Genomic DNA, 26,150 nt, shown 5'->3' on the forward strand with positions numbered 1-26,150 from the left:
ATTTCTATGAAGAATGCCATTGTTATTTGATAGGGATTACACTGAATATGTATATTATTGCTCTGGGTCATATGAATATTTTAACAATAGTAATTCATCTAAGCCATGAGCACAGGATATCTTTCCATTTATTTGTGTCATCTTCAATTTCTTTCATCAATGTTGTATAGTTTTCAGTGTAAAGATCTTTTACCTCCTTGGTTAAATTTATTCCTAAAATTTTTTTGTATGCTTCACAAAGGGAATAGTTATCTTGATTCCCTTTTCATGTAGGTGTTTTTTGTGTGTAAAAACACCACTGATTTTTTTGTTGTTGTTGTTATTGTGTATCCTGTAAATTTACTGAATTTACTTATTAGGTCAAAAATTATAATTATTAAAATTAAAAACTCAGTGAATGGGTTAAACATCATATTAAAAACAATTAAATAGGGAATTAATAAACTTAAAGGTATATCTATACAAATTTCCAAATTCTTCACAGAGAAATAAGGAGGTGGAAAATAGAAAAAGAACCATAAAATATTTATTTATCCTCTCATTAAAAACATTTATGCATCCCCTAGGGTATTCTAGTTTCCAGTGATAGAAAAATTAATAAAATAGGATTACTATTTGAATTGGCAGACTACTAATTGGCCCCTCCCAAATTCACTCTCTACTTCTTCCCAGAAACATGGTTGCCCAGCTAGAGACCACACTTCCCCCTATCAACTATTAATAGATTTGGCTAGAAGACAGTGTTCTTGTCAACACTATGTGAGAAGTGATTGTAGAAATTTTGCAATATATATTAATCACAAAAATGATTAACATCCAAAATGCGTAATAATTGCTACAAAGAACCCAATAGAAAAATGGGCAAATGCTATGAACAGAAAATCATCAAATGTTTGACAATACTACCTCTGAGTATGTATCCAAATGAACTGAAATCAGTATGTCAAAGAGATATTTGCACTCCTCTATTTATTGTGGCATTATGCACAATAGCCAAAATATAAAATCAACGTCCATTAATGGATAACTGGATAGATAAACTGTCATATTTATACAAAATGGAATATTCAGCCTTAAAACTAAGGAAATTTTGTCATTTGTGACAACATGGATAAACCTAGAGGACATGATGCTAAGTGAAATAAGGCAGGCATAGAAAAAAAATACCATGTTCTCATGTATATGTGGAATCTACAAAAGTCAAACTCATAGAGAAGTGCAGAATGCTTATTGAACATCGAAATAAAATTCAATTAAAAACATCGAACTCTGTGCTTAATTTTCAAGGGGTAGGAAGCAATAAAATAAATAAAACAAATCTCTTGCTCTCATGGAGCTTGTAGTCTACTAGGGATGCACCTAAGAATTTAGAAATTCAAAGTAACATCATACGCCCCTTTGTTATTCAATTGTTCTTCTACCCTTGATCAAAAATACCAGGATAACATGCCAATCTACTGCTTTTATCTTGATAGAAGAAACTTTATTTTAGCATCAAAACTAATGTCTTTTGTGGGTTCATGTACAAAATTTCAAACTTTGAATCATTTAATTTTCATCCTTTCTGTTTTTATTATAGGAGAAAATATATTTCATTGGTCATTTTTAATATATAAGACATAAAGAAATAATTAAATATGGAGGAGTATATTTTTCTTAAATCTCTGTAATTCCAAAGTTCTTAAATAATTTCTGTGAATGTATTTTGGTAAATTGCCTAAAGAAATCTCAGGGGACAAAAAGGACCTGAATTTCCAAGCCTTCATTAATTTTTTATAATTTATTTTCTCATTCTAAATAAATATTCATCTTCATGTCTAATTTCGTGTTTGTAATGGTATATTGTATTTTTTAAAAAATGATGGAAAACCCATATATACATACCCTACAACCTATGCTCCAGGCCGCTGGTGTGTGCCAGTACCTCAAAAGAACACATCCAAGAAATTCAGGGGGATTTAGGGTTCTAACAGAAGATACAAAAAACATGAGACTTAATAAAGGATTTAGGTGGGACAAACAGGCTGGGCCTGAACCAGACGATTGTCTGGTGAGAAAACACCACCCAAGATGATTCCAATCGAAGAAGAAGAAGGCTAATAAGAAGTATTTAGAATAGACCCTTTGGCAGAACTATTAAGTTATTAAGTATGAAATGTCTGATTTCCTTAAGTACTAAGTTTGACAGTTGATATCTCTGACATTTCACTTTGACACTTCTTGTTTTATTTTTATTGTGAAGGTACATCCTCAGTCTAGCAAATGTAGTTTGGCTTGTGACAAATTTTTTTAGAGCAATTTTTGTGAAACCATGGATAAGTCAAAAATTCGTGTTATTTTTGAATATGAGTTCTGTCGTGGAACCAATGCAGCGCAGACAGCTCGAAATATCACTGAAGTGTTTGGAAAGGATGTGGCTAATGAACGCATGTATGTTGATGGTTTGAGAAGTTCCATTCTGGTGATTTTTACTCTTGAAAATGAGCCATGCGGGCGACCTGAGACCAAGGTGGATAATGATGAGCTGAAAACTGTAGTGGGAGCGAATCCATCTCAACCTACGCATGAACTAGGAGCAAGGCTTGATGTTACTATTCCAACAATATTGGGCCATTTGTTACAAATCAGCAAGGTAAAGAAGCTGGATAAATGGGTACTGCATGAATTAAATGAGTGTCAGAAGAGAACTCATCTTGAAGCTTGCTTTTTTTTTTGCTGTCATGACATAAAGGCAAACGATTTCTACACTGCATTGTTACGTGTGATAAAAAATGGATTCTCTTTTACAATCACAAGCGTTTGGCACAATGATTGGATAAAGATGAAGTGCCAAAACATAGTGCAAAATGGAATGTTCATCAAACAAAGCTAATGGTTTCTGTTTGGTGGTCCAGTGCTGGTATTATCCACTACAGCTTCATGAAACCTGGTCAATTGATTACAGGATATCTGTCTATTGCAACCAAGTGGACAAAATGATGAAGATGCTTGTAAGTAAGCAGCCAAGATTGGTCAATAGAGACAGGCCAATCCTCTTGCAAGACAACTCTTGACCACAAGTCGCACAACCAACACTGCTCAACTACAGAGGCTAGACTTGGAAACTCTCTGTCATCCACCATATTCACCAGACTTTGCACCAACTGACCACCATGTCTTCCAGGTTTTGGGCTACTTCTTGCACGGAAAAATATTCAATTCTCAACAAGCTGTGGAAAACACCTTTCACAATTTCATCATCACTTGCTCTTCAGGCTTCTTGACTACTGGCATAAACAAGCTAACTGTTAAGATGGCAAAACTATGTCAATAGTTTAGGTGCATACTTTAATTGTACTGCTTCTTGTATGATATCTAATAAACTACAGTTTTGATTTGAAATCGGACATTTCATATTTAATGATCTAGATGCTTCCGTGTGTCTTATGACTATCACCTAAGTAAAAATAAAATGTAGAAATATGTTGAAAAGGAAATGTATCTGGGCCAGAAAATAAAAAGAAAATGAAATGAAAGAAGGTATTTAGGTCCAAATGCCTTAACTAGCTTCGTATTTATTAGAGAAGGTTGAAAGCTTGGATGTTAAAAATTTTAAAGATAGTTTAAAAACTTTAAAGACAGTTTAAAAACTTGGATAAGCTTTTCTGTTATTATTATAACTAACACTTTTTAACCCTTACTATGCACCAGACACTGTTTACATAAATTAGCTAATGTAATCATCCTAATATCACTTTGAAATGGATACTATTATTATCTCCATTTTGCAAATGAGAAAACCAGAATTCAAAACAGGCAACTTGACTCCACAGTGTATGTATTTAATTCTTCACCCTGTGTTTAAAGGCACTGATATTGAAGAGGTGGCAGCAATGCACAGGGGGAGAAAACCCCTTTTAGTAGAAAACTAAGAAATATCAAAGTTACATTCCTTCTTCCTTTTCTCTGAGAAAGAAAACATGAGAAGACAGATGAAAATATAGAAATAATTTGAAATAGTTAAAAGGATATGACTCAGAAATGTTTCAAAATACAGAGAGTAAATCTGTGAATTTAAGGCATTTTCTCAATAGTCCTATTAAAGACAAGGCAAGGTCCCCCGCTGAGTGAAGGAAGGTGGGAGGGTGGATAGACATTAATGGATATGAAGGGAAACAACCAGCTTTATAATTTCAAAATTCCAATTTGGAGGAAGGAGTTGGCGAGGAAATATATTTTTAAAAATTCAATCTTCAAGTATCACACAGCTTGGGAATCCCGCGCTCTGCGCAGCGATATTTCCTGGTCCTCTGGCTCCAGTATATTCAGAGGCAGTCCCTGAGCACTGACTGCACGGGTACTTATTTCACTGAATATTTGTGTTTTCAACCAGTTAGGACTTTTCCCTTTTACCAGTGCTTTATCAGTGCTAGAAAGAGCCAGCTAGGGATGAATTATGTTTGCTCCACACTAAATTGTTTTCTTAAAATATGACATACGTTCTGCCCCTTCAATACGAAAAAATAACCTCCAGGTTTTCAAATGTTTTTATCTGTGTGGTAAATCAGGTACCTGTGAGAGTCAGCAATGATTTATTACTATACTTTGTCCACAAAACAAACATATTCATATTCGTTTGAACAACAGAAAAAAAAAAATGCACGACTAACTTACCGCCGTTGTAGTCCTCTAATATGGCATAATGCATTCAACTGACCGTAATTAATGTGCTTAGACATTTTCAAGTCTGAAAAGAAATCAATTAAAAAGGTGAGTAATTTTCCATAATCTTATTAACCAAGTGTGTAAATAGAGTTTAATTGCAAACATTCATTATAGTAAAAAAATTCAGTGACTATAGAAGTGAGGTATTAACAGCCTTTTGTTCAATACACAAGCAGAATTGAATAGGGTGATTAAAAAAATGAAAGAATTTAATGTTTTTCATTGATGTCAAATCTGGTCTGGCATTTTTTTCTTTTATTTCCAGTAAATGCTGACATTTGTCTGTGTCATATAATGTCACTTTCCTGAAAGTAAACCTTTTGGAATCCCTATCCAATACCATTAGAAGGTAAACTGATTCCAGAACTCCAGCTGACAATTCAGAGAGTTTTCTAAATCTCTCTCTCTCTCTTTCTCTCTGATTCAATCCTGTCTGTGCAGGCTTATTCAATCTTACACTGGCCCTCCTATATGGCTCCACCTCTTCAGAGCATCTTCAGGTGTCTGGATTCAGTTTGCAATTTCTTCTAAAGTTCAAATGTAAACAAATTACAAAGAGCCCTTAAGAGCAGAAAGACAGTAATTATAGCCAAGAAGCAAACTAATTGTGATTCTCCTTCAGTGCCAGGAGGAACTGATATCCTTCGAATGAGATGGAAAGGAAGACAGAGCGTGGAGTATTACAAGCATCTTTATAGTGATGGGCACTCAGATCACAGGCCCTCTGGTTACTTCAGAAGAATGAATGCTGTTAGAAATGTTGGAAAATAGAAAGCAATAATAAAGACGAACTTATGCATATTATTCTATTCTTTAGTGAAAAGCTGAAAAAAATCAGTGGCTTAATGCATTTCCAAAACTTTTTAAAATTAAAACACAGTCTAATTATGAATAATTTAGAATTTGCCATGTCCAAATTTATCTGTTTTAGTTTCAGTTTCCTAAATCATAAAATTTGACTTTGTATAAACCCTTTGTGATTTAAAAATTAATCAGCAATAGCAGATACTGCTTTCTAAACGTGAAATTTAAATAAGGAAAATTTAAGTCAAAAATTGATTGCTATCCACTTAAATCATACCATTTAATAAATGTGAAAGTACTGATTACATGATCTCGGTGTTTTCTTACTCATATTACTCAGGTAAGCCTTATGAAATAAAAAAATTAACGAATTATATTTTAGCATATGAAATAATTTATTTTAAATGAGCCAAGTTATAGCTTAGATATATTGGAAATAATTTTTAGGATACTAATATTTTGATATAAGATATTATATAAAATATTAATTATAGCAGGTTTTTAAATATGTGGATTAGGAAGGGACTTCTATGAAGTATTCATTTAGTATATTTCACTAGTGTAGTTCAAGAATAATGTCAGTAATAGTCCTGATGAGTGGTGTGGACAGGAAAGGGAGGTGGTCCAGTAGAGATTTATAAAAAGGTCAGGGCTTGAGAAATCCTGACCAAAAAATGTGCTTAACAAAATACATATCCTTTATGTTCAGTTAAAGCAGCCTACAAAAAAAAAACAATAAGAATTATAAAACAGATTATAAATCTAAGAATTGCTAGCAAAAAATAGAAAAATTAAAGTACTTTAATACTTAACCATTTTTTATCTAAAAATCACGTTGCCTGACAAATGCTGCAGCAACTGAGGCCAAGGCTTTGTGAGAGGCTTGGAACAGCCAAGTAAACTCAAAAATAGAATGGGTTGTATAGCACTCACAGCCTACTAGAAGAACACTTTAACTCATCAAAACGTTTCTTCCCTGATCCTCAGTTCTGAGATTATTTATCATGAGGGTCTTTCTAGGAAGGGTGTTGAACATCGTAAGGGATCCTGTCTTTGAAAAGCAGTTTTATTAAAAATTTTAAAAGCCACAGGTTTCCACATGAAATCATAACTTTGTAAAGGCCAGATGTGAGCTTTCCTGGTGATCAAATTTAATACAAGGATAAAGCTTAAAGAGGTTCAAAGAGTACGAAGTTTATATTTGTCTTCTAATCTTGTTTTTCCCTCATGAATGTCTTAGCCAGGCTGTTGATAGAAGCAGAGGCTGTTTAATCCCACAACGGGGTTAAAATCAAGAGTTCTGACCAGTGTAAGTTTGAAAGAGGATTAGAAGATGATATAAAAGAGTGGTTACAAAATTAATCCTAAACTAGAAACCTACTGTGCAATTAAGAAGAACTATCATCTTTGTTTATATAAGGCCCACTGTGTATTATTGAAATGGAAAAAAGTAAATTCCAATGTTTTATCTCAGTGGTACATCAACGATCATTTGTTTACATATATTAGTGTTTGTTTGGGGTAGATATATTTTTATATTTGTGCAGTATGGCAAATTAAGTATGCTTGCGATGGGAGTTAAAAACAGTTTTTGTGTTAAATGTAACTAAACTATCTTTCCCCAACAAGATTTCCCTTAAGAGATAGATACTTATCACCTGTAAAATGCTAAGAGGCAGCAATGGGGTAAGTGAAGCCTTAGGAATACTGTAAAGGCACAACCACAATTTACTAGGCGACTAGGCTTATCCGAGTGGCTGGAAAGCAAGATGAAAGAGATGGACAGCACGGCCATAGAGAAAATGCCACAATGACCTTGTGAAAACATGAGGGTAGGATTAGCTAGAAAACAGAGAGCAGACCCGCTTCAAAGTGGCTGCAGTGTACACTTTAATAATTAATCCAGTGATTAATGGAACCTTGCTCAATACAATTTTCAGGGCACAAAGCAGCCGTTCAGCAGCAATAGCAAGAGAAACATTAGCAACAAACTTTTTGTAATAAGAATAGCAGTCCTCATACTCTAATAAGCAGAAGGTACATTCTAGCATAGGACTGAAGTGCTGAACAAGAAGCCGAACAGGAGAAAATTTTTAAAAAGGATCCTTCAGGGACTATAAGCATGACTAATTATTTCTATATACTTGGTTAAGTGATTTGATTCTAGGGAGAAGGAACATGTTTACAAATAAGTCTAAACTTGTATAATAAGAGGTCATTAAATATACCTATATTAATGGTGAATAATGCATCTATTCATATTTCTTCAACTAATTTTTTGTTGTTTTCTAAAATCCCAAAGTCAATTCTCCTTCAAATAATATTGGATAAACATAAGGCACCCAAAAAGTGGCAACTAAAGAAACCATCAGGAGGCAAAGGAATAGTGCCTAACCAGGGTCTTCTATAAATAAAAGTTGACACACTGACAGGAACAATTACCCGAGTGGGTCTATATTGTTCGTGCTTGTTGTCTGGGTGGGTTAAGATGTTCAGGTAGAACTGTATTACCTGAGAAGAGAAATGGGGAGAGGAAGGGAGGGAAGGGGAGAGAAGGGATAGGAAGGGGTAAAGGTTTTACAACAAATGATCAAAATAACTTCCCTTTATATCCAACAGTTTTGGAAAATTAATCTACATTCATCTTATGTCCTCAACTCAAATTCACTTCTCCATCCACTATAATTTATCTTCTGCCTTCATTATTTATTGAAATTTGTTTCATTAAAATCATCAAAGACCTTATAGTTTCTAGTCCAATAAGCCCTTTTCTGTCTCCGTCCTACTAACCCCTGTGTGACATTTGACATTGGTGAAGTTTCTTCCTACTAGGCTTGTGTGACACCATTTTCTCCTTTCTTCCTTCCTCCTGATTAGACTGCTCTGCTGACTCCTATCTTCTTCCCTCAAGCAATGGTGTTAGCCAGTAACCGATTCTCGTTACTTCTATCTTCTCTTCTCAGTTTAGATTCTCTTCTTTCATGACCTTGTCTGCACTCATGTCTCCAACTATCACATACACACTTAAGATTCTCAAATCAAACTCTCTAGCCCAGATCTCTAACCTGCACTCCACAGCATTCATGTAAATGTCCCCCAGGAAAATCAAATTCAAGATAACCCAAATTTCACTCCAGATTTCTCCCTTATTTCTTTTCCTCAAAACACTTGATACTCTCCTGAATTCTCTATGTTAAGAAAGTCCTTATCATCTATAATAACTCTATCACCAATCTTGAGAACTTATTCTACCCTTTCCTCTTCAGGACCAATGTGTCATGAAGACCAATTCAACGTCTTTTGAAATATATCCTACATATCTTCCAAATACAGCTGTCCCTTGTTATCCATTGAGGATTGGTTCCAGGACACCCCTCTCACACTCCATACCAAAATCCACGGATGTTCAAGTCCCTTATATAAAATGACATAGTATTTTCATATAACCAACTCATATCTACCCATATGCTTTAAATCCTCTCTAGATTACTTTTAATTCCTGATACAATATAAACACTATGCAAATAATTGTTATACTGGATTGGTTTTCATTTGTATTATTTTTATTTTAGCATTACTATTTTTTTCAAATATTTTCGATCCCCAGTTGGTTGAACCCACATGGAGAACCCACAGATACAAAGGGCCTACCGTATGTCCTCTCCAATCCTAATGACAATCAGAGCCACCGAATAGGGCCATGCAGTGAGCACACTGTGAAGCAGTACCATTCATATGCATGTGACATGTCAGTTCTTGTTTCACGTCCTCTTTGAGTTTCGTCTGTACTATTACAATAACCTCCTAAGTAGTCTCCCAGACTCCAGCTTCTTCCTCTCCAGTATATCCTCCATGCTACTCTCAAGTACTTTTTAAAATTTCAATGTGACTGTATAACTTTCTTCCTTGAAATCCTTCTAATCCTCTACAGGCTAAAGTTTAAACCCTTCATATGGAATACCATGCTTTTTATAATTGTTCCTACATTAACTTCTAGTTCCTCACTGAACACCACCCTCTACGTTCCTCCCCCATTCTCTCCATCCTTCAACAACACATGTTCTGGCTGCTACATGGACACACCTTGTCACTTGAATAGGATAATCTCTTTGGTTCATTTCTCAACTAAAAAAGTCATCCATCCTTTTAGATGTGCCTCAGAAGTTAACCTACCTGTGATATTTTTTGAAACATTTCTTCTGTAGAAAAAGGTAACTGTATTTTACATTGTGCCCTTACAACACCATGAAATGGTTACATGAAAGGAAGCATTGTCTTTCTTTATGACGTTTTTGTTTATACCTGTGTTTCTTCCAATTTATCATGATCCCCTAAGGATAAGGTCCATTTTCTACTCATCTATAAAACACTGAAACTTATCACAATGATTGGATCTAAATAAATATTACTTGTTAAATTATAACGAATAAATAATAAGAATGTGGTTCTAATTTATCAGGTGAGGATCAGTTGTAAGCAAGTAAAATCAAATCAAGGAAAGATAATGAAGGCAAGTAAGTGAAAATAAAGTCGTATTTGAAGGATTTCAAAACTCTAAAAATACCCTGCTCCTTGCAGAGTATCAAACATTAATCACTTTTTTCTCCCTTCTACATGAGATTGAAGATCATGTCATTGCCATTTTGGGGCATTAAAAACCTATTCATCACAGTAGACATAAAGATCAAACATAATATTAAACCAATAAATAGTATAAAGAGTTAAAAAAAGATGGGGGACCTTGATCTTCAGAAAAACTGAGGATTAATCATGTTTTATAACTATAAACTCTGAGGAATATCAACCAAATAGTGAAATATTAATAAATTGTAGCAGAGGTACAAGAGCACACACATACTGCTGTTGTTTGAGCGAATAGGCAGAGTTCTCCAGCGGCAGGTGGTACAGCTCTGAAGGGTACAACCAATTAAACCTTACTTAGACTAGGAAGTTCTTGAGACATGGACAGACTAAGGGGACACTCTTGGACCACTGACATACAATGAATGCTGGGTTAAACAAGTGTTCTACGTAGTCATTTGTTTAAGAATCAAGTAGTCACAATAAGACAGATGACAATGTTAAGTGACGATCAAGATAGAAATAGCTGATCTCAGTCACTGAAGAGAAATAGAGGCCAAATAACTACACAAAACCTCTGGAATACAAATGATGACAGCACTAATTAGGGGCATTTTGCTTTGGGAAGAGTACAGAACAGAGTTGATGAGAAAGTATTCAAAGTTAACAGATGAGAAAATTCAATCTGTATGGCAAACCAGCTCCCTTCCCACCACAATTTTTTTTCTAGCAAGTAATCTACCTTTGAAAAATAACTGCCATTCAATATTCCTGGGACCTAGGAACAATCTACTCTAAGGGAAAAGGTGAAAAATATTAACTTATAAAATATTATGAAAATAAAATAATATGCATCAGAATAGGAATTATGCCGGGAAATAGGAAAAAATCCTATATTCCTCCATTACACACACATACACACACACACACACACACACACACACACACACACACGATGAAAGAAAAACAAAATTATAAGGCATTAGCTATAAATAAGACAATAAAAATAAATTATAAACAGGCTACATTCAGGAAAAAAGGAGAAAGATAAAATTATGATAGAAATAAAATCCACATTACAAACAGCAAAGATGGCAAAGATTTAAGAAAATAAAGTCATAGACACAGAGGCTAACATACTCAAGTAGGAACAATAAAAGAAAAGGAAAGAAGAAAATGATAAATGAAGATAGAGAGGAGATACTATATGTAAAAATGATTCCTGAATAAGAAAGCAGAAATAATGGTAGAGAAAAAATACTCAAAGATATAATGGAAGAACACTTTTGTGATATAAAGATTTGAATAGAATGTAAAAAATTAAATGTAATACCATGATCCACAAAGGGGAAGGGAAATTGTGATACATGATCTACAGAGAGATTAGATATTCTAAATGTCACTAGATTAGTAACTAATTATTACTATGTTTCAAAGAAAACAAAATAATTATTTTAGCACCCAGCAAAAAGAGGTACCCTCCTTCAAGTGCAAAATCTCAGTTTGGCCATAGACTTCTCCACAGCAATGTCCTGGCAAACGCTAAGGCAATCTCAGGGAAGGAAAAGATATGACTCATGAATTTTTTTCCCCCCAAAATAAATATAAGACCTCAGAGATACTATTTGAATATTAAATTTAGTCTAATAAGTCCTGAATGAAGAACTCACATAAATATATAACTAAAATGTAAATAGTGTGGAAACTATACTAATAAAGTACAGGTAAATTTTGTAAACATTAAAATAAACAATAAATTATTCATAGAGTCTAATGGAGATAGTATAAATAACAAGTAACAACTTTGAATTTTAGCAGAGAGGAGGCAAAAGTGTAGTATATATTTGTACGTATTCCCTTACATAGTAGATAATTAGTAGTTACAGTTTAAAGAACATTTAAGATAATGAAGACAATAATATGTAAACATATGGCTATAACTAGCCAAAGATTTCAACATAAATACTCTTAGTAATCAAATCAAGATGTGAAGAGGGAATTTTTTTTTCATTTCATACCAGGTTCTGAACACGCATTGTTTAAAGTTGATGGATCAGGAAATAGAGGTTTAGTTATAGAATCTAAGTATTCAGTATTTTTGAGTTCCAAATTATATAGCATTAAAATTCATAAAGCAAAATGGAGGTATAAGTGGAGACAGAAGAAACCCAACAGTAACTTCCCTTCCTCATCACATAAATATCAAATAGAAAATAAATCGCTAAGGATATAGAGACTTTACATAACTAATGAGAGATATATTAATCATGTATCAAATTTTATTTTTAAATCAAAGAGAATAATAAAACAAAAATCATAAAATATATAGAAAGTAAAAATAGTGAATGCCTTCATGAACATATGGAATTTCTTCTTTCTCTGAAGAAAATATATTCCACTAAATGGTGATACTACCAGAAAAAAAGAAAGAATAAGATTTTAAAAATTAAGCTCTTCTCTCAAGAAGTTAGTAAAAAAATAAGAAAAATGGAAAAGACAAAACAGAGAGAAAAGCAGAAATTAATAAATTTATAAAACAAAAAAATTGTAGAAAAGTAAATTCAACAGCTGGTTCTTTGGATAGAAAAAAATAAACCACTGACATCTAAACAAGGGAAAAAATGGCATAAGTACTCAACATACCAAATAAAATTGAGAAATAACTAATAAGATACATCATTATAAAAGAAATAAAAAGAACATTTTAGACAACTATAAACTCAAAAAACGAAACCAATTAATATTATTTTTTTAGGAAAATGGATATTACTTACATTGACATTAGAAGGGAGAGAAAACCCTAAATAAATCAATTCCCTTGAAAGAAATGAGGAATAATTGCAAAGCAGTTTCCCTCTACTGCACACACACACACACACACACACACACACAAAAGCATCAAACAAGGCATTATCACAGTGAATTCTGTAAATCTTTATGGAAGAGATAATCCTTATGCTTGCTAAATGTTTTAGAACACAGAAAAGTTTTCAGATTTCTTTGATGAAGCAAGCAAAACAATTAGGCTCAAATATGACAAAGCATTAAAAAAAAACAGATACTAATCTCATTTGCAAATACAAATGAATATTTTGGGAAAAAATATAAGGGTATAGTGCCCATTAAGAGAGTAAAGAGCCTACAACAAAGTAAGATTTATCTAAGTAATCCAAAGAAAATTCAATTAGGAAATACAGCAAAATAATTTTCCCCAATAAATTAAAAATTTTAAAACCTCATAAATATAAAAAAAGTGTTCAATAAAATTTAACATAGTTTTTAAATAATTTAAATAGAAAAAAGTTATTTTTTTAACTGGGTAAGTAGATCAGATCAGAAGACAGAATCGTGTTTAATGTTGAAACACAGGAAGCAATAGCATTAAATTCAGGAACAAGATGAAAACATCCACTAGTGCCACAAATTTCTGAAAGTATCAAGGGGCACAATTTGATAAAAGAATTACACAAGATACAAAAATTAGAATGAAAAGACAAATTATTTATTGCTAATATTATAATTATATAAGTAGAAAACAAGTGCATCAACTAGAAACCCCTTAGAGCTACAGTCCTTAACCCCTGGGCTGGGAACTGGTACCAGTCAGAGTCCTGTTAAGAACCAGGCCACACAGCAGGAAGCGAGTGGCCGGTGAGCATGTGAGGCTTCATTTGTATTTACAGCCGCTCCCCATCACTGGTATCACCACCTGCACTCCACCTCCTATCAGATTGGCAGCAGCATTAGATTCTGCATTATGGTGAGTTGTATAGTTATTTCATTGTATATTACAATGTAATAGTAATAGAAATAAAATGCACAATAAATGTAACGTGCTTGAATCATCCCAAAATCATCCACCCCCACCGTCCCCATCTGTGGAAAAACTATAATCCATGAAACCAGTCCCTGGTGCCAAAAAGGCTGGGGACCACTGCCTTAGAGTACTCACTGAAGTGGCTGATTATAAAAGTAACTACGTATTCAGTAGCTTGCCCCTTTCCTTGAACAATTGAGTTCTAAAGCCATTGGGACAGTAAAGAATGGTAGTCATCTGTGCCAGCTGTAGGTGGGGGTGACAGGTAGGGTACCACAGTAGCCAAGACCAGGGTGTGGAGGGCACCCACGTGTAGGGGTAGGCCTGTGCAGAGTCTCAGAACAAGGGTGTGAGAAGGAAAACATGTGAGGTGGGAGGGGAAAGGGGTGTCCCAGAGCTGAAAGTAAGGACAATGGGGTGGCAATGAATTTGGAAGATAGATCACATTCAGGGAAACTGATCAAAAGTGTTATAGTAAAGTTAATAGGAGAAAGCTTTCTCACTTTAGAGAAGGGAGTTACAAATATAGAAAGGGAGAAGACCAGAGTGAGCCCTGTGGTGTTGCATTAGAATTGGTGAAATTAGTGTAAATTCACTGGAGTGGAGTGGTATGATCATAGCTCACTGCAGCCTTGAATTCCTGGGCTCAAGCTATCCTCCCATTTCAGCCTCCCACGTATCTGGGACTACAGGCACGTACCACCACTCCCAGCTAATTGTTTTTTAAATTTTTTGTAGAGACAGGGTCTTGCTATGTTGCCCCAGCTGGTCTCTAACTCCTGGTGTCAAACAATCCTCCAACCTCAGCCTCCCAAGGTACATGAGCAGCTGGCCTATGATTTTCAATGTATATAAATTGGTATACAAACAAATATACACGTAGATTTATATTACATAGAGCACCTAAAAGCAGTGAGCTCCAAAGATCAATGAACACACAAAGCACCCAGATCTTGAGTTCTAAATACAATTCTGCAACCTAGGCTTCTTGGGAAAAGGGCTGATTCCAGGGATCAGACACAGAAGGTACAAAATAAGCCTGAAAAATCCAACTGTGCCAGAAAGCAAGGAGTTGCTCAAACCAACTTGAAGGGGCTCCCAGTGGCCAAACTGTGAACAATTAGAACAACAAAATACATTATAATGGTAATTCATTAAAACCCTTTGAATAAAACAGAAACCCCGAGTTTATACATCTATTTATTTATTTCATGAGAAATGGGATATTTATACACCTTAAAAATACATCTTCACAAAACACTTACGAAAGGGAAAAGAGTAAATTTACAGCAGGAAATCTCTTCACATATCACCTCAATCAATTGATTCAAGTGAATACCATCAAGCGTGGAACAAACTGAAACCATGTGTCCTCTGATAAGACAGAGGAAAAGAACACGAAATCATTCCTGTGACATTTCTACCAAAGATGTCTACCTCAAATCTAATAATGAGAAAACATCAAACAAACCAAATGGAAGGATATTCTACAAAATAACTGGTTTGTAATCTCTCAGTAGCAAGGTCATGAAAGTCAAGGAAAACTGAGACGCTGTTCCAGGCTGAAGGATACTGAAGAGACATGACAAAGGTGCAATGTGAGATTTTGAATTGGATTTTTTTTTTACTAGAAGGGACGTTGTTAGCACAGTTGGCCAAATTTGAATGGGGTCTAAGGACTGGATTACAGTAATGTATCAGTGTTAATTTCCTGATGTTGATGGTTATATTGTAATTATGTAAGCAAATGTCTTCAAGAAATATACACTAAAATATGTGGGGATGATGGAAAGTTGAATGGCTCTAGAAAAATAAGTTTTTTTATGCTGAACTTCCAACATTTGTAAGATTATGATTGTTTCAAAATTTCTAAAAAATGTTTGTTAAAAATTCAATATCTTCTTCATATACTGACTAGCACAGTTAAAAAGTATGATAAAAGATAGCATTCATAATAGAAAGGAAAAAAGATAAAATACCCAGGAATAAATTTTATTAGTGGCATAAAAGAACACTTGCATAAATGGAAAGAAAGAAGACTGAATATTTTAAAGTCACCACTTCTTGAGTAGAAAGATTTAAAATCACAAAGATTTCAATTCTCCATGAATTAATCTATAAATTCAATATATTTCCAATTAAAATATCAAAATTTTTATTTGTTGAAAAAGTCCAAATATTTCCAAAATCTACAAAGAAAAATAAACACCAGAAAATAGCCAGCAAATATCTTTTCAAAAGGAGTAATCAGTAAAGGTTAATCTTGCCAGATATTAAAATATACTATAATGCTTCAATAATTATAATAGTTCAACACTACTGCATGAATAGACAAGAGATAAGTGAAAAAAGTAAATAACAGATTCTAAAAATAGATCCAGAATGCATATGAAAATTTAGCATGTAATAAAAACTGGCATTTCAAATTAATAGGAAAAAGATAGACTACTCAACACTAACACTGGTACAGTTGATTCGTCTTTTGGAAAAATATTAAGTTATAGTTTTACTTCACTATTGTAAATCAAAATAAAATCCAGATGCATCAAATATTTAACAAGCTCGATATTAAAAACAAAGCTATACAAATATCAAAGAAATCATGGGGGAATCATTTTAAAATCTTGATATGGGGAATGACTTCCAAAGCAAGATCAATAAACAGAAGACATAAAAACTACACAAACATTCTAAAACCTTTGTGTGACACGAAGTCATAAAGACAAAAGACAAATGTAAACTGAGAAAAATATTTGCAAAAGGCTAATTTCTTTTGTATACAATGAGTCCTATTGAATAAAAGGAAAAATAAACTCCAATAAATAACCAGGGAATATAAACAGGCTGTTTACATACATACAAATGAACACAAATAAATGAAAAGATTCTAAACCTCACTTTTAAATAAATGCAAACTGAAGTAGAAAGAAAAACTAATTTATTGGAAAATTTTTGTTTTATAATACACAGTAGTAAAGATGTTATGAAACAGATACTTGCATATATTGATGGTGGGAGTAGAAATTAGTACAACCTATTTGGAAGACAATTTGTCAGAATTTATCAAAATTTAAAATGCACACATCCTTTGACCGTGAAGTTCTATGAGTACACTAGCTTACCAACACACACAAAAAAGTATGGACAGTATGTTTATTTGATTTTAACAGCAACACTGACTAGAAATAAATTCCCATCGTAGCAGTCAGGATCCAGTACTCAGAAGACAGAACCCACACCAGTTAGTTCAATGGAGAAAATTGATACAAAGAACTGTTAGCCAGGTATTAGAGAACTGAAGCAACAAAAAGGGAATGCCAGCTATCACCCAGGAAACAGTTACCACCACTTCTTTTGCTGATGAAACAAAGGGACGAAGTTGAATTACTAAAACTTAGAAGTTTGGAATAATTGTCCTACAAAACTGAGATCGAACCTGTGAGGATAGGACACCAGCAGATGGCGCTGGGCTTCTGCGGGAGTGCAAGAAGGCCATTTCTGGCAATGTTGAGAAAACTGCAAATGGAATCAATTGCTGCTGCTGGAAGGAACTCCCACTGCTTGGATGAAAAAGACACATTGCTGAGGAGACACTCACAAGAAGGAGAAGCAGAACAGAAAAAGAAAACAAAAAATAAACAGTTTCCTTAACTTTGCTCTTGTTTTCCAGTCTCTCTCTTACACCAACATTAATAGATCCTAAGAGGAAGCCTGCTGACTTCAGGGGACAAGGGTGGCGTGAAGACTGTAGTTTGCAGAGTCCCAGGCCTAGCATCACAAAGCAGAATGTAGAAGTGTAGGCTTGAAGATGACAGACAATACTGTAACATCTGGCACATTAGTGGGATTTTGGTATATTCAAACAATGAAATATAGCCACTAAAATGAAAAAGGCACATATATACATATATATATGTGTGTGTGTGTGTGTGCTGACATGAAAAGACCTTCATAGTATATAGTAAAGTGAAAAATAAAGTTATGAAATAAGAAAATGTCCTACCATATGTACTAAAAGAAAGATATTCCACATTCACACTCTCTGCTTTCAAAATATATTGTAACACTATTGTAATCAAAACAGTATTGTACTGGCATAAAAACAGACATATCAACCAATGGAACAGAATAGAAAGCCCAGTAAAAATTCCATCCATTTACAGCCAATTGATTTTTGGCAAAGGTGCCAAGAACACGCTACGGGGAAAGGACAGTCTCTTCGGGAAGTGGTGTTGAGAAAACTGACTATCCACACACACAGAAGAATAAGATTGGACCCTTACCTCACAGCTTATTCAAAAAGAAACTCAAAATAAATTAAAGACTTAAATGTAAGATCCAAAATTTTAAAACTATCAGAAGAAAACATAAGGGAAAATCTCCATGACATTGGTCTGGGAAATGATTTCTTGGGTATCACCCTAAAAGCACAGGAAGCAAAAGCAAAAGTAGACAAATGAGATTGCATCAAACTACAAAGCTCTTGCACAACAAAGGAAACAATTAACAAAGTGAAGAGAAAACTCACAGAATGGGAGAAAATATTTGCTAACCATACATCTGATAAGGGGCTAATATCCAAAATGTATAAGAATTCAATCAACTCAATAACAATAAAACAAATAGATTAAAATTTGCTCAAAGGAGGGAAGGGCCAAGATGGTGGACTAGAAGCAGCCCTCACACACTACTCTCATGGAGAGGATCAAACGTAGTGAGTAGGTATTCACCTTCAGATTGATCATCTAAGAGAGAGCATTAGGAATCAACAGAGAGGCACGGGGAGGCACCCAAAGAGGAGAGGAAAGTGGAACAACCCACTTAACAGGATCAGAGGTACCCAGGTAAGGCAGCCTATACATGGGGAAGGGATACAGGAGAGAACTCCACACATCCACCACAGGCATTGCAATCTGAGCTGCAGAAGGGCCCCTCCACCACAGCAGGCCTCTGGACTGATACAGGGAGCTGCCTAGAGAATGAGCAGCAGCATTGCTCCAGAGAGAAGGCACAGTGGGGTCCCACTGGCTTATAAACCCTGGGCACTGCAGCCATAGCCATTCTGAGGTCCCAACCCAGAGCTCTGTGTCTAGGTAGAGGTCAGCTCAGTTGCTGCCACTATCCCTTTGCCTCTGCTAGGCAGGGAAGGGAGCAGGGAGACGAGGAGCTTTCTCATGCCCCATGAGCAGGTGCCACATGTCCCCACCACCAGGGGACTCAGGTAGAGCAAGTGCCCATAGACCTAGGGCCCGCTGCTGCCATCTGGGTAGTGCAGCTGCCACTGCCAATACCTGGGTAATGCTGTCACCAAGAGACCTGGGCAGGGAAATTGCCCATGCCACCACAGGTGCCAGACTGGAATGGAGCCAATGCCCATGCCATCATGTGCCATCTGCCCACCATGCACTGCCAGGCACCATGCTTCCAATGTGCAACACCTGCCCAATGCCTACCCATTGCATGCTGCTGTTGCTACTCGACCTGGATGGAGCAAATGTCCATAGCCCTGGCACCAGCTGCTGCCACCAAGGTAGCCTCGCCCAGCAACCACTGCCATCACTATTACAGTGTGGCAAACCCCAACAGCCACCCACCTCCACAGAGAGGGACCTGCGCTGCCACCACCCAAGCTTTCAGCAGCAGCCTGAAGGCCAGCCCACTGTTCCACACAAATATGCCCCAATACCCACTTGGACCATGACAACCATAGGGCAACAGGGAGATGCAGGAGAACCACAGTGTTACAGGCTTACAGAGCATCCATCCCTCTCCTGCCTGGTCAATATTCCAGAACAGGACTCAAGCACACCACCCAGAGAACTCTCCCTCTCTTCACTGAGCAACAGGGTTCCCAAAAGAGGAGAACAGGTTTACCACAAAGCTATCTGTTTTAAGCTGACAGAAGAGGTTCCAGATGAAAAAGACCCAGAGTAAGAACTCTGGCAACATGAAAAAACAGGCTGCTTTGGCACCCCAAAAGGATTCAACTGGCTCTCCAGAAATGGACTCCAACTAAAAGGAAATTATGAAAATGTCAGATATGGAATTCAGAATATGGATCACCAGTAAGATCAATAGTATTGATGAGTAAGTTGAAAACCAACACAAAGAAATTAAAAAAAAATCAGGAGATGACTGAAAAATTCACTAAGGAGCTAGATAATCTAACACAAAATGTAACAGAACTTCTAGAAATGAAAGAGTCATTTAGGGAATTTCAAAATACAGTGGAAAGTCTTAGCAACAGACTAGACCAAGTGAAAGAAAGAATTTCAGAATTAGAAGACAAGGCTTTCAAATTAACCCAGTCAATCAAAAATGAAGAAAAAAGAATCAAGAAGAATGAACAATCTCTCTCTCCAAGAAATATGGGACTATGTAAAGTGAACAAATATAAAAATCATAAGTATCCCTGAGGGAGAAGAAGAAAAACCAAAAAACATGAAAAACCTATTTGAGGGAATAATGGAGGAAATTTTCCCTGGTATTGCTAGAGATTTAGACATACATATACAAGAAGGTCATTGAACATTTGTAAGATTCATGACAAATAGGACATGACCAAGGAAAATAGTCATCAGTATTGCCAAATGCAAAGTGAAGAAGAAAATCCTACAAGCTGTGAGATGAAAGCAAAAGTTACCTACAAAGGAAAACCCATCAGACTAACAGGATACTTCTCATCAGAAACCTTAGAAGCCAGAAAGGATTGGGATCCTATTGTTACTATTCTTAAATAGAATAACTTACAGCCAAGAATTTTGTACAATATCTTTCAAAACTAAGTTTCATAAGTGAAGGAGAAATAAAGTATTTCCCAGACAAACAAACACTGAAGGAATTCGTCACCACTAAACTTGCCCTACAAGAAAATGCTTAAAAGTGCTCTATACATGGAACAGAACAATAGATATCCACCAGTGTACAAACACCCAAAAGTTAAAACTTACAAATCTTATAAAACAATTAACACAGGGAGAAAACAAAGCAATTAGGTAACAACCAATATCATGACCAGAACAGTATCTCATATATCAATACCAACATTGAATGTAAATGGTATAAATGCTCCCACTGAAAAGATATATATAGGCAGAATGGACAAAAGGATAACAAAAAACCCTAAATACATGCTATCTCTAAGAAACCCACTTAAACTGACAAAGATTCTTATAAACTGAAGGTAAAGGGGTGGAAAAATATTCTACACAAATGGAAAGCAAAATATATAATACGCTTTAAATAAAAATAGTAAAAAAAAAAAAGTGGTCATTATGTAATGACAAAGGGATCAATTGAACAAGAAGATATAACAATCCTAAATATATATGCACTTAACTAGAGAGCACCCAGATTCATAAAACAAATTCTACTAGATCTAAGGAAAGAAATAAATAGCAACATCATAATAGCCAGGTATTCCACACTCTACTGACAAAACTAGACAGATCATCAAGGCAGAAAATCAACAAAGGAACACTGGATTTAAATGGGATGTTAGAACAAATGTACCTAACAGGCGTGTACAGAACATTCTATCCAATAACTGCAGAGTATACATTCTTCTCACCAACACATGGGACATGTTAGGCTATACAACTAGTCTCAGCTAATTTAGAAAAATCAAAATTATACCATGCATCTTCTAGACCACAGTGGAATAAAACTAGAAATCAATTCCAACAGGAACGCTCAAAACTACACAAATAGCTGTAAATTAAACAATCTGCTGTTGAATGACCCTTGAGTCAATGATGAAATCAAGATGGAAATCAAAAAATCTTTCAAATTGAATAACAAAAATAACAGAAACTTTCAAAAATCTCTGGGATACAGGAAAAGCAGTGCTAAGAGGGAAGTTAGTAACACTAAGTTCCTTCATTTAAAAAGAGATAAAGATCACAAATTAACAATGTAATGTCACTCCTTAGGGAACTATAAAAATAACAAATGAAATAGAAACCAAAAAAAATACAAACGATCAATAAAATGAAAAGTTTGTTCTGTGAAAAGATAACCAAAGCAATAACTACAACTAGATTAACCAGAAATAAAAATGATTCAAATAAGCTGAATCAGAAATGAAAAAGGAGACACTACAACTGGTACCACAGAAAGACAAAATATCATCTGATACTACTATGAAAATCTCTACACACACAACTAGAAAATCTAGAGGAAATGAATAAATTTTTGAAAACACACAACATCCCAAGCTTGAATTAGGAAGAATAGAAATCCTGATCAGACAAATAATGAGTAGTGACATTGAAACAGTAATAAAAAATCTCCTAACAATGACAAAACCAAAGACCAGATGGATTCACAGCCATATTATCTTAGACCTACAAAGAACTTGCACCTATCCTACTGAAACTGTTCCATAAGATCAAAATAACGGAAACCTCCCTAAAACTCACTTTATGAGTCAGTGTCATCCTGAAACTAAAGCCAGGGAAGGACACAACAAGGAAAGAAACTACAGACCAATATCCCTCATGAACAGAGATGCAAAAATCAATAAAATACTAGCAAACCAAATCCAACACCACATCAAAAAGAAAATTCACCATGATCAAGTAAGTTTCACCCAGGGATGCAAAGATGGTTCAACATATACAAATCAATAAATGTGATTCACCACATAAACAGAATTAAAAACAAAAACCATATCATCATCTCAATAGATACAGAAAAAGCATTTCATAAAATCCAACACTACTTCATGATAAAAATCCTCAACAATCTAAGCATAGAAGGAACATATTTCAAAACAATAAAAGTCATATATGACAAACCCAACCTAAGGTCAACATCATATTTAAGGGGTGAAAGTTGAAAGCATTACACCTAAGAACTGGAACAAGATAGGGTTGCCCACTGTCATCAATTCTTTCTGTTCAATATAGTACCAGAAGTCTAAGCCAGAGCAATCAGGCTAGGGACAGAAATAAAGGGCATCCCAGTCATGAAAGAAGTGGTCAAACAATTCCTGTTTGCCAATGATATGATCTTTTATTTAGAAAACCCTAGAGATTCCACCAAAAGACTCCTGGAATTGATAAATAAGTTCAGTAAAGTCTCACATTACAAAATCAATATATACAAATCAGTAGCATTTCTATACACTAATAACACAGACTGACAGTCAAATCAAGAACTCAATACCAAAAAAAAAAGAACTCAATACCATTAACAATAACTTCAAAGAAAAAATAAATAGAAATATACTTAACCAATGAGATGAAAGATCTCTATAAGAAAAACTATAAAACACAGATGAAAGAAATCATAGATGACACAAATGGAAAAAAGTCTCATGCTCATGGATTAGGTGAATATTGTTAAAATGTTCATAGTGCCCAAAGTGATCTACAGTTACAATGCAATTTCCATCAAAATACCAATATCATTTTTCAAAGATTTAGAAAAAGCAATCCTAAACTTCATATGGAACCAAAAAAGAACCTGAATAGCCAAAGCAATCCTTAGCAAAAGAACAAATCTGGAGGCATCACATTTATCTGACTTCAAAGTATATTACAAGCCTATCACAGCCCTAACAACATGACACTAGTATAAAGGTAGACACATAAGCCAATGTAACAGACTAGACGATACAAAAATAAAGCCATATTGCTATAACCAACTGATTTTTGACAAAGCAGACAAAAACATACACTGGAGAAAGGACATCCTATTCAATAAATGGTTCTGGGTTGGAGGAAAAATGGCAGAGTAAAGGTGACCTCCTAGTTCTCTGCTCCCAGAGAAAGAGGCGAAGAACTCGGTCCGCTATGCATGAGTGGATTGCTCCCCCACAAGAACAGTGTTGTGAAACTGCAGAGAAACAGCGTGGGACACAAAACACAGGGGGGAAAAAAGGTGAATGGGAAATAGGATCACGAAGTCTGAAGAGTATGAGATAAGCAACAGAGAATAGAGCATGGCATGGCTGTGCCCCCTTGGCCAGCGAGTGCAGTGGGATCTGACCCACAGGAAAATGGCCTGCTTCCCCACTGACCTCCGCACTCACTCAGACAGACACGTGCCTGAAGTCGGTGCAAAATCGCAGCAGGAGACTTTGGGGTCTATGGAGAGGAGGCAATAGCAGGAAGCATCTTGAACTCCCCAGAGCTCTGTGCTAGGACTGTACTGAGCAGGGGAGGGACTGGTTTGAGCTACCACTTGAGGGAGTTAGGAGATAGGCACCTCGCCTCAGTGGCACCAGAACAATGAAAGTGAACACTGAAAAGGGGGCTCTAACCTGGAAACCACTGCGGACGATTAGTCTGGCTCAGGGCACGCCAGGAAGAACAAGACCTCCTACCAGACAGGTGCAAGATTGTGGGAGGGCAACGCAGAAGAGACAAAGGGTGTCTTGTTGACTCAGCTCCCCAGTCTGGCATCTGCCAAATCCTGAACAGTTGCCCCCAGTGCTAGTGCTCTGTGGGCGGGCAGCCGCCATTTTTGGGTTCCACAACTCAGATACTGTGGTGCGCTATGGTTTTGGGCAGCACCTTCCTCAAGCCCAGGGACTCTTGTGACAGGCTCTGCCCTTCCACGACCTATTGTCAGCTAGCCAGGCCCATTTTGATGGGCAAATTTTGAATGCTTCCTCAGTAGTAAGAGGCTATATCACCTGTGGGATTCACAGGCGTTGGGGCGCTGGGCAGTCTCGGGCATTACCCCTCCCCCTAGTGCAGCGACTTTCATGCCAAAAGTGGTAGGCTCCAGCCCTGGAGGTAGGGAGAGGCAAGAAAAGCCACTTTCCCTGTGCTACTGGTGTCAAACTGTGGGACCTTGGCACAGATCAATAGTTGACAGCCCAGCAATTCAGCCTGTGAGACCAGCTTAGGTCATCCAATAGGATCATAACTCTAGAGCCTGATCTCCACAGCCAGGCAGCTGCCAATAGTGGGGTTCTCAGTCAGGGAAGGAAAATCCTGAACAGAGGCTACACAGGTGCACCAAGTAACCCCTTCAATCATGAGCAGCCTCCCAAATCTGGTGGAAGAATCCTGAACAACGTATTAGCAGCTTCCCCCTAGTGGCAGATCAAGCAACCATAGAAGCATACACATCCAGGCTGGTAGGCAGCAACTGCGATCTGCCTTACTCCTACCACCACTTTAAGGGGGAATATGGTCCAAGGAACCCTCGGGATTGGCAAGATCCTTCCTAAAGATCAGGGCATTAGTATTTCTCACCCAGAGACCAGAAACCAACACAGAGGCATCAGATTACCTCAATAACTGGCTCCTCCAATCTACAACCAATGACAGAGAGGGTAACCCCATAGCTCAACACAGTGTCCTCTATCTCAAGCTATTAGAGGGCAGTGGAGTTATACACACAAGTGCGATTCATTGCATGGGAGCTTAAGCTGGGGGACCAAACTCACTAATCTCCACTGGCAGGACATGAAGACAACAGGTCAGAGGTAACCCAACTTGCCAAAATACCTCTAAGGCAATACAAGACCTGTGTGCCTCCCCCCACCACTATTAAGGAATGTCCTTTGGGGACTTGTAGTTAAGGGCACAAACCAGTCGTAGCACTCCCAGTTCTCAATCAATTACCCTGATGAGAAAGAATCAGAGAAAGAACACAGGGAATATAAAAGAGCAGAGAGAAAAGTCACTCCAAAAAGAAATCATGAGACCCTCAAAATTGAATACTAATTTAAATGAAATGATTATATTGATGGAGGAAGAATTCTGTGTACAGATTGTAAGGAAACTTAATGGAATTGAAAAGAAAACAGAGATCCAACACAAAGAAACCATGAGAACAATACAGGAAACAAATGAAAAATTCTCTAAAGAAATTGAAATATTAAGAAAAAAAACAAACAGAAATCTTGAAAATGAAGGAGGCATTCAAGGAACTTCAAAACACAGTGGAAAGCCTTAAAAATAGAATTGATCATGCAGAGGAGAGAATCTCAGAGCTTGACAATAATGCCTGTGTGCTAAACAAATCAGATGAAGAAAAAGAACACAGAAGGAAGAGATAAGAGCAGAACATACAAGAAATGTGGGACTATGTAAAGAAACCAAATATAAGAATTCTAGGCATCTGGGAGAGAGAAGAAGAAAATATACAAGGGCTGGAAAATCTATTTCATGGAATACTGGAGGAAAATATGCCTGGCGTGGCCAGAAACCTAGATATCCAGAGACAAGAAGCACACAGAACTCCTGGGAGACTCAACGTGAAGAGGCAAACACCATGTCACATA

The 26,150-nt window shown here is 36.1% G+C and overlaps 1 protein-coding gene across 1 annotated transcript in view; it reads right to left on the minus strand.

The window, feature by feature from the left end:
* The window catches only part of CNBD1 (cyclic nucleotide binding domain containing 1), a 359,205-nt gene that overhangs the window by 315,915 nt on the left and 17,140 nt on the right, over positions 1 to 26,150 (minus strand). The window contains exon 2 of the mRNA XM_012643546.1: positions 4,654 to 4,726. Within this exon, the coding sequence (XP_012499000.1) occupies positions 4,654 to 4,726 (73 nt within the window). The remainder of the gene's footprint in view (positions 1 to 4,653; positions 4,727 to 26,150) is intronic.

The sequence above is a fragment of the Propithecus coquereli genome, unplaced genomic scaffold, assembly GCF_000956105.1.
Source record: "Propithecus coquereli isolate 6110/MARCELLA unplaced genomic scaffold, Pcoq_1.0 Scaffold2, whole genome shotgun sequence".
Lineage (NCBI taxonomy): Eukaryota > Metazoa > Chordata > Mammalia > Primates > Indriidae > Propithecus > Propithecus coquereli.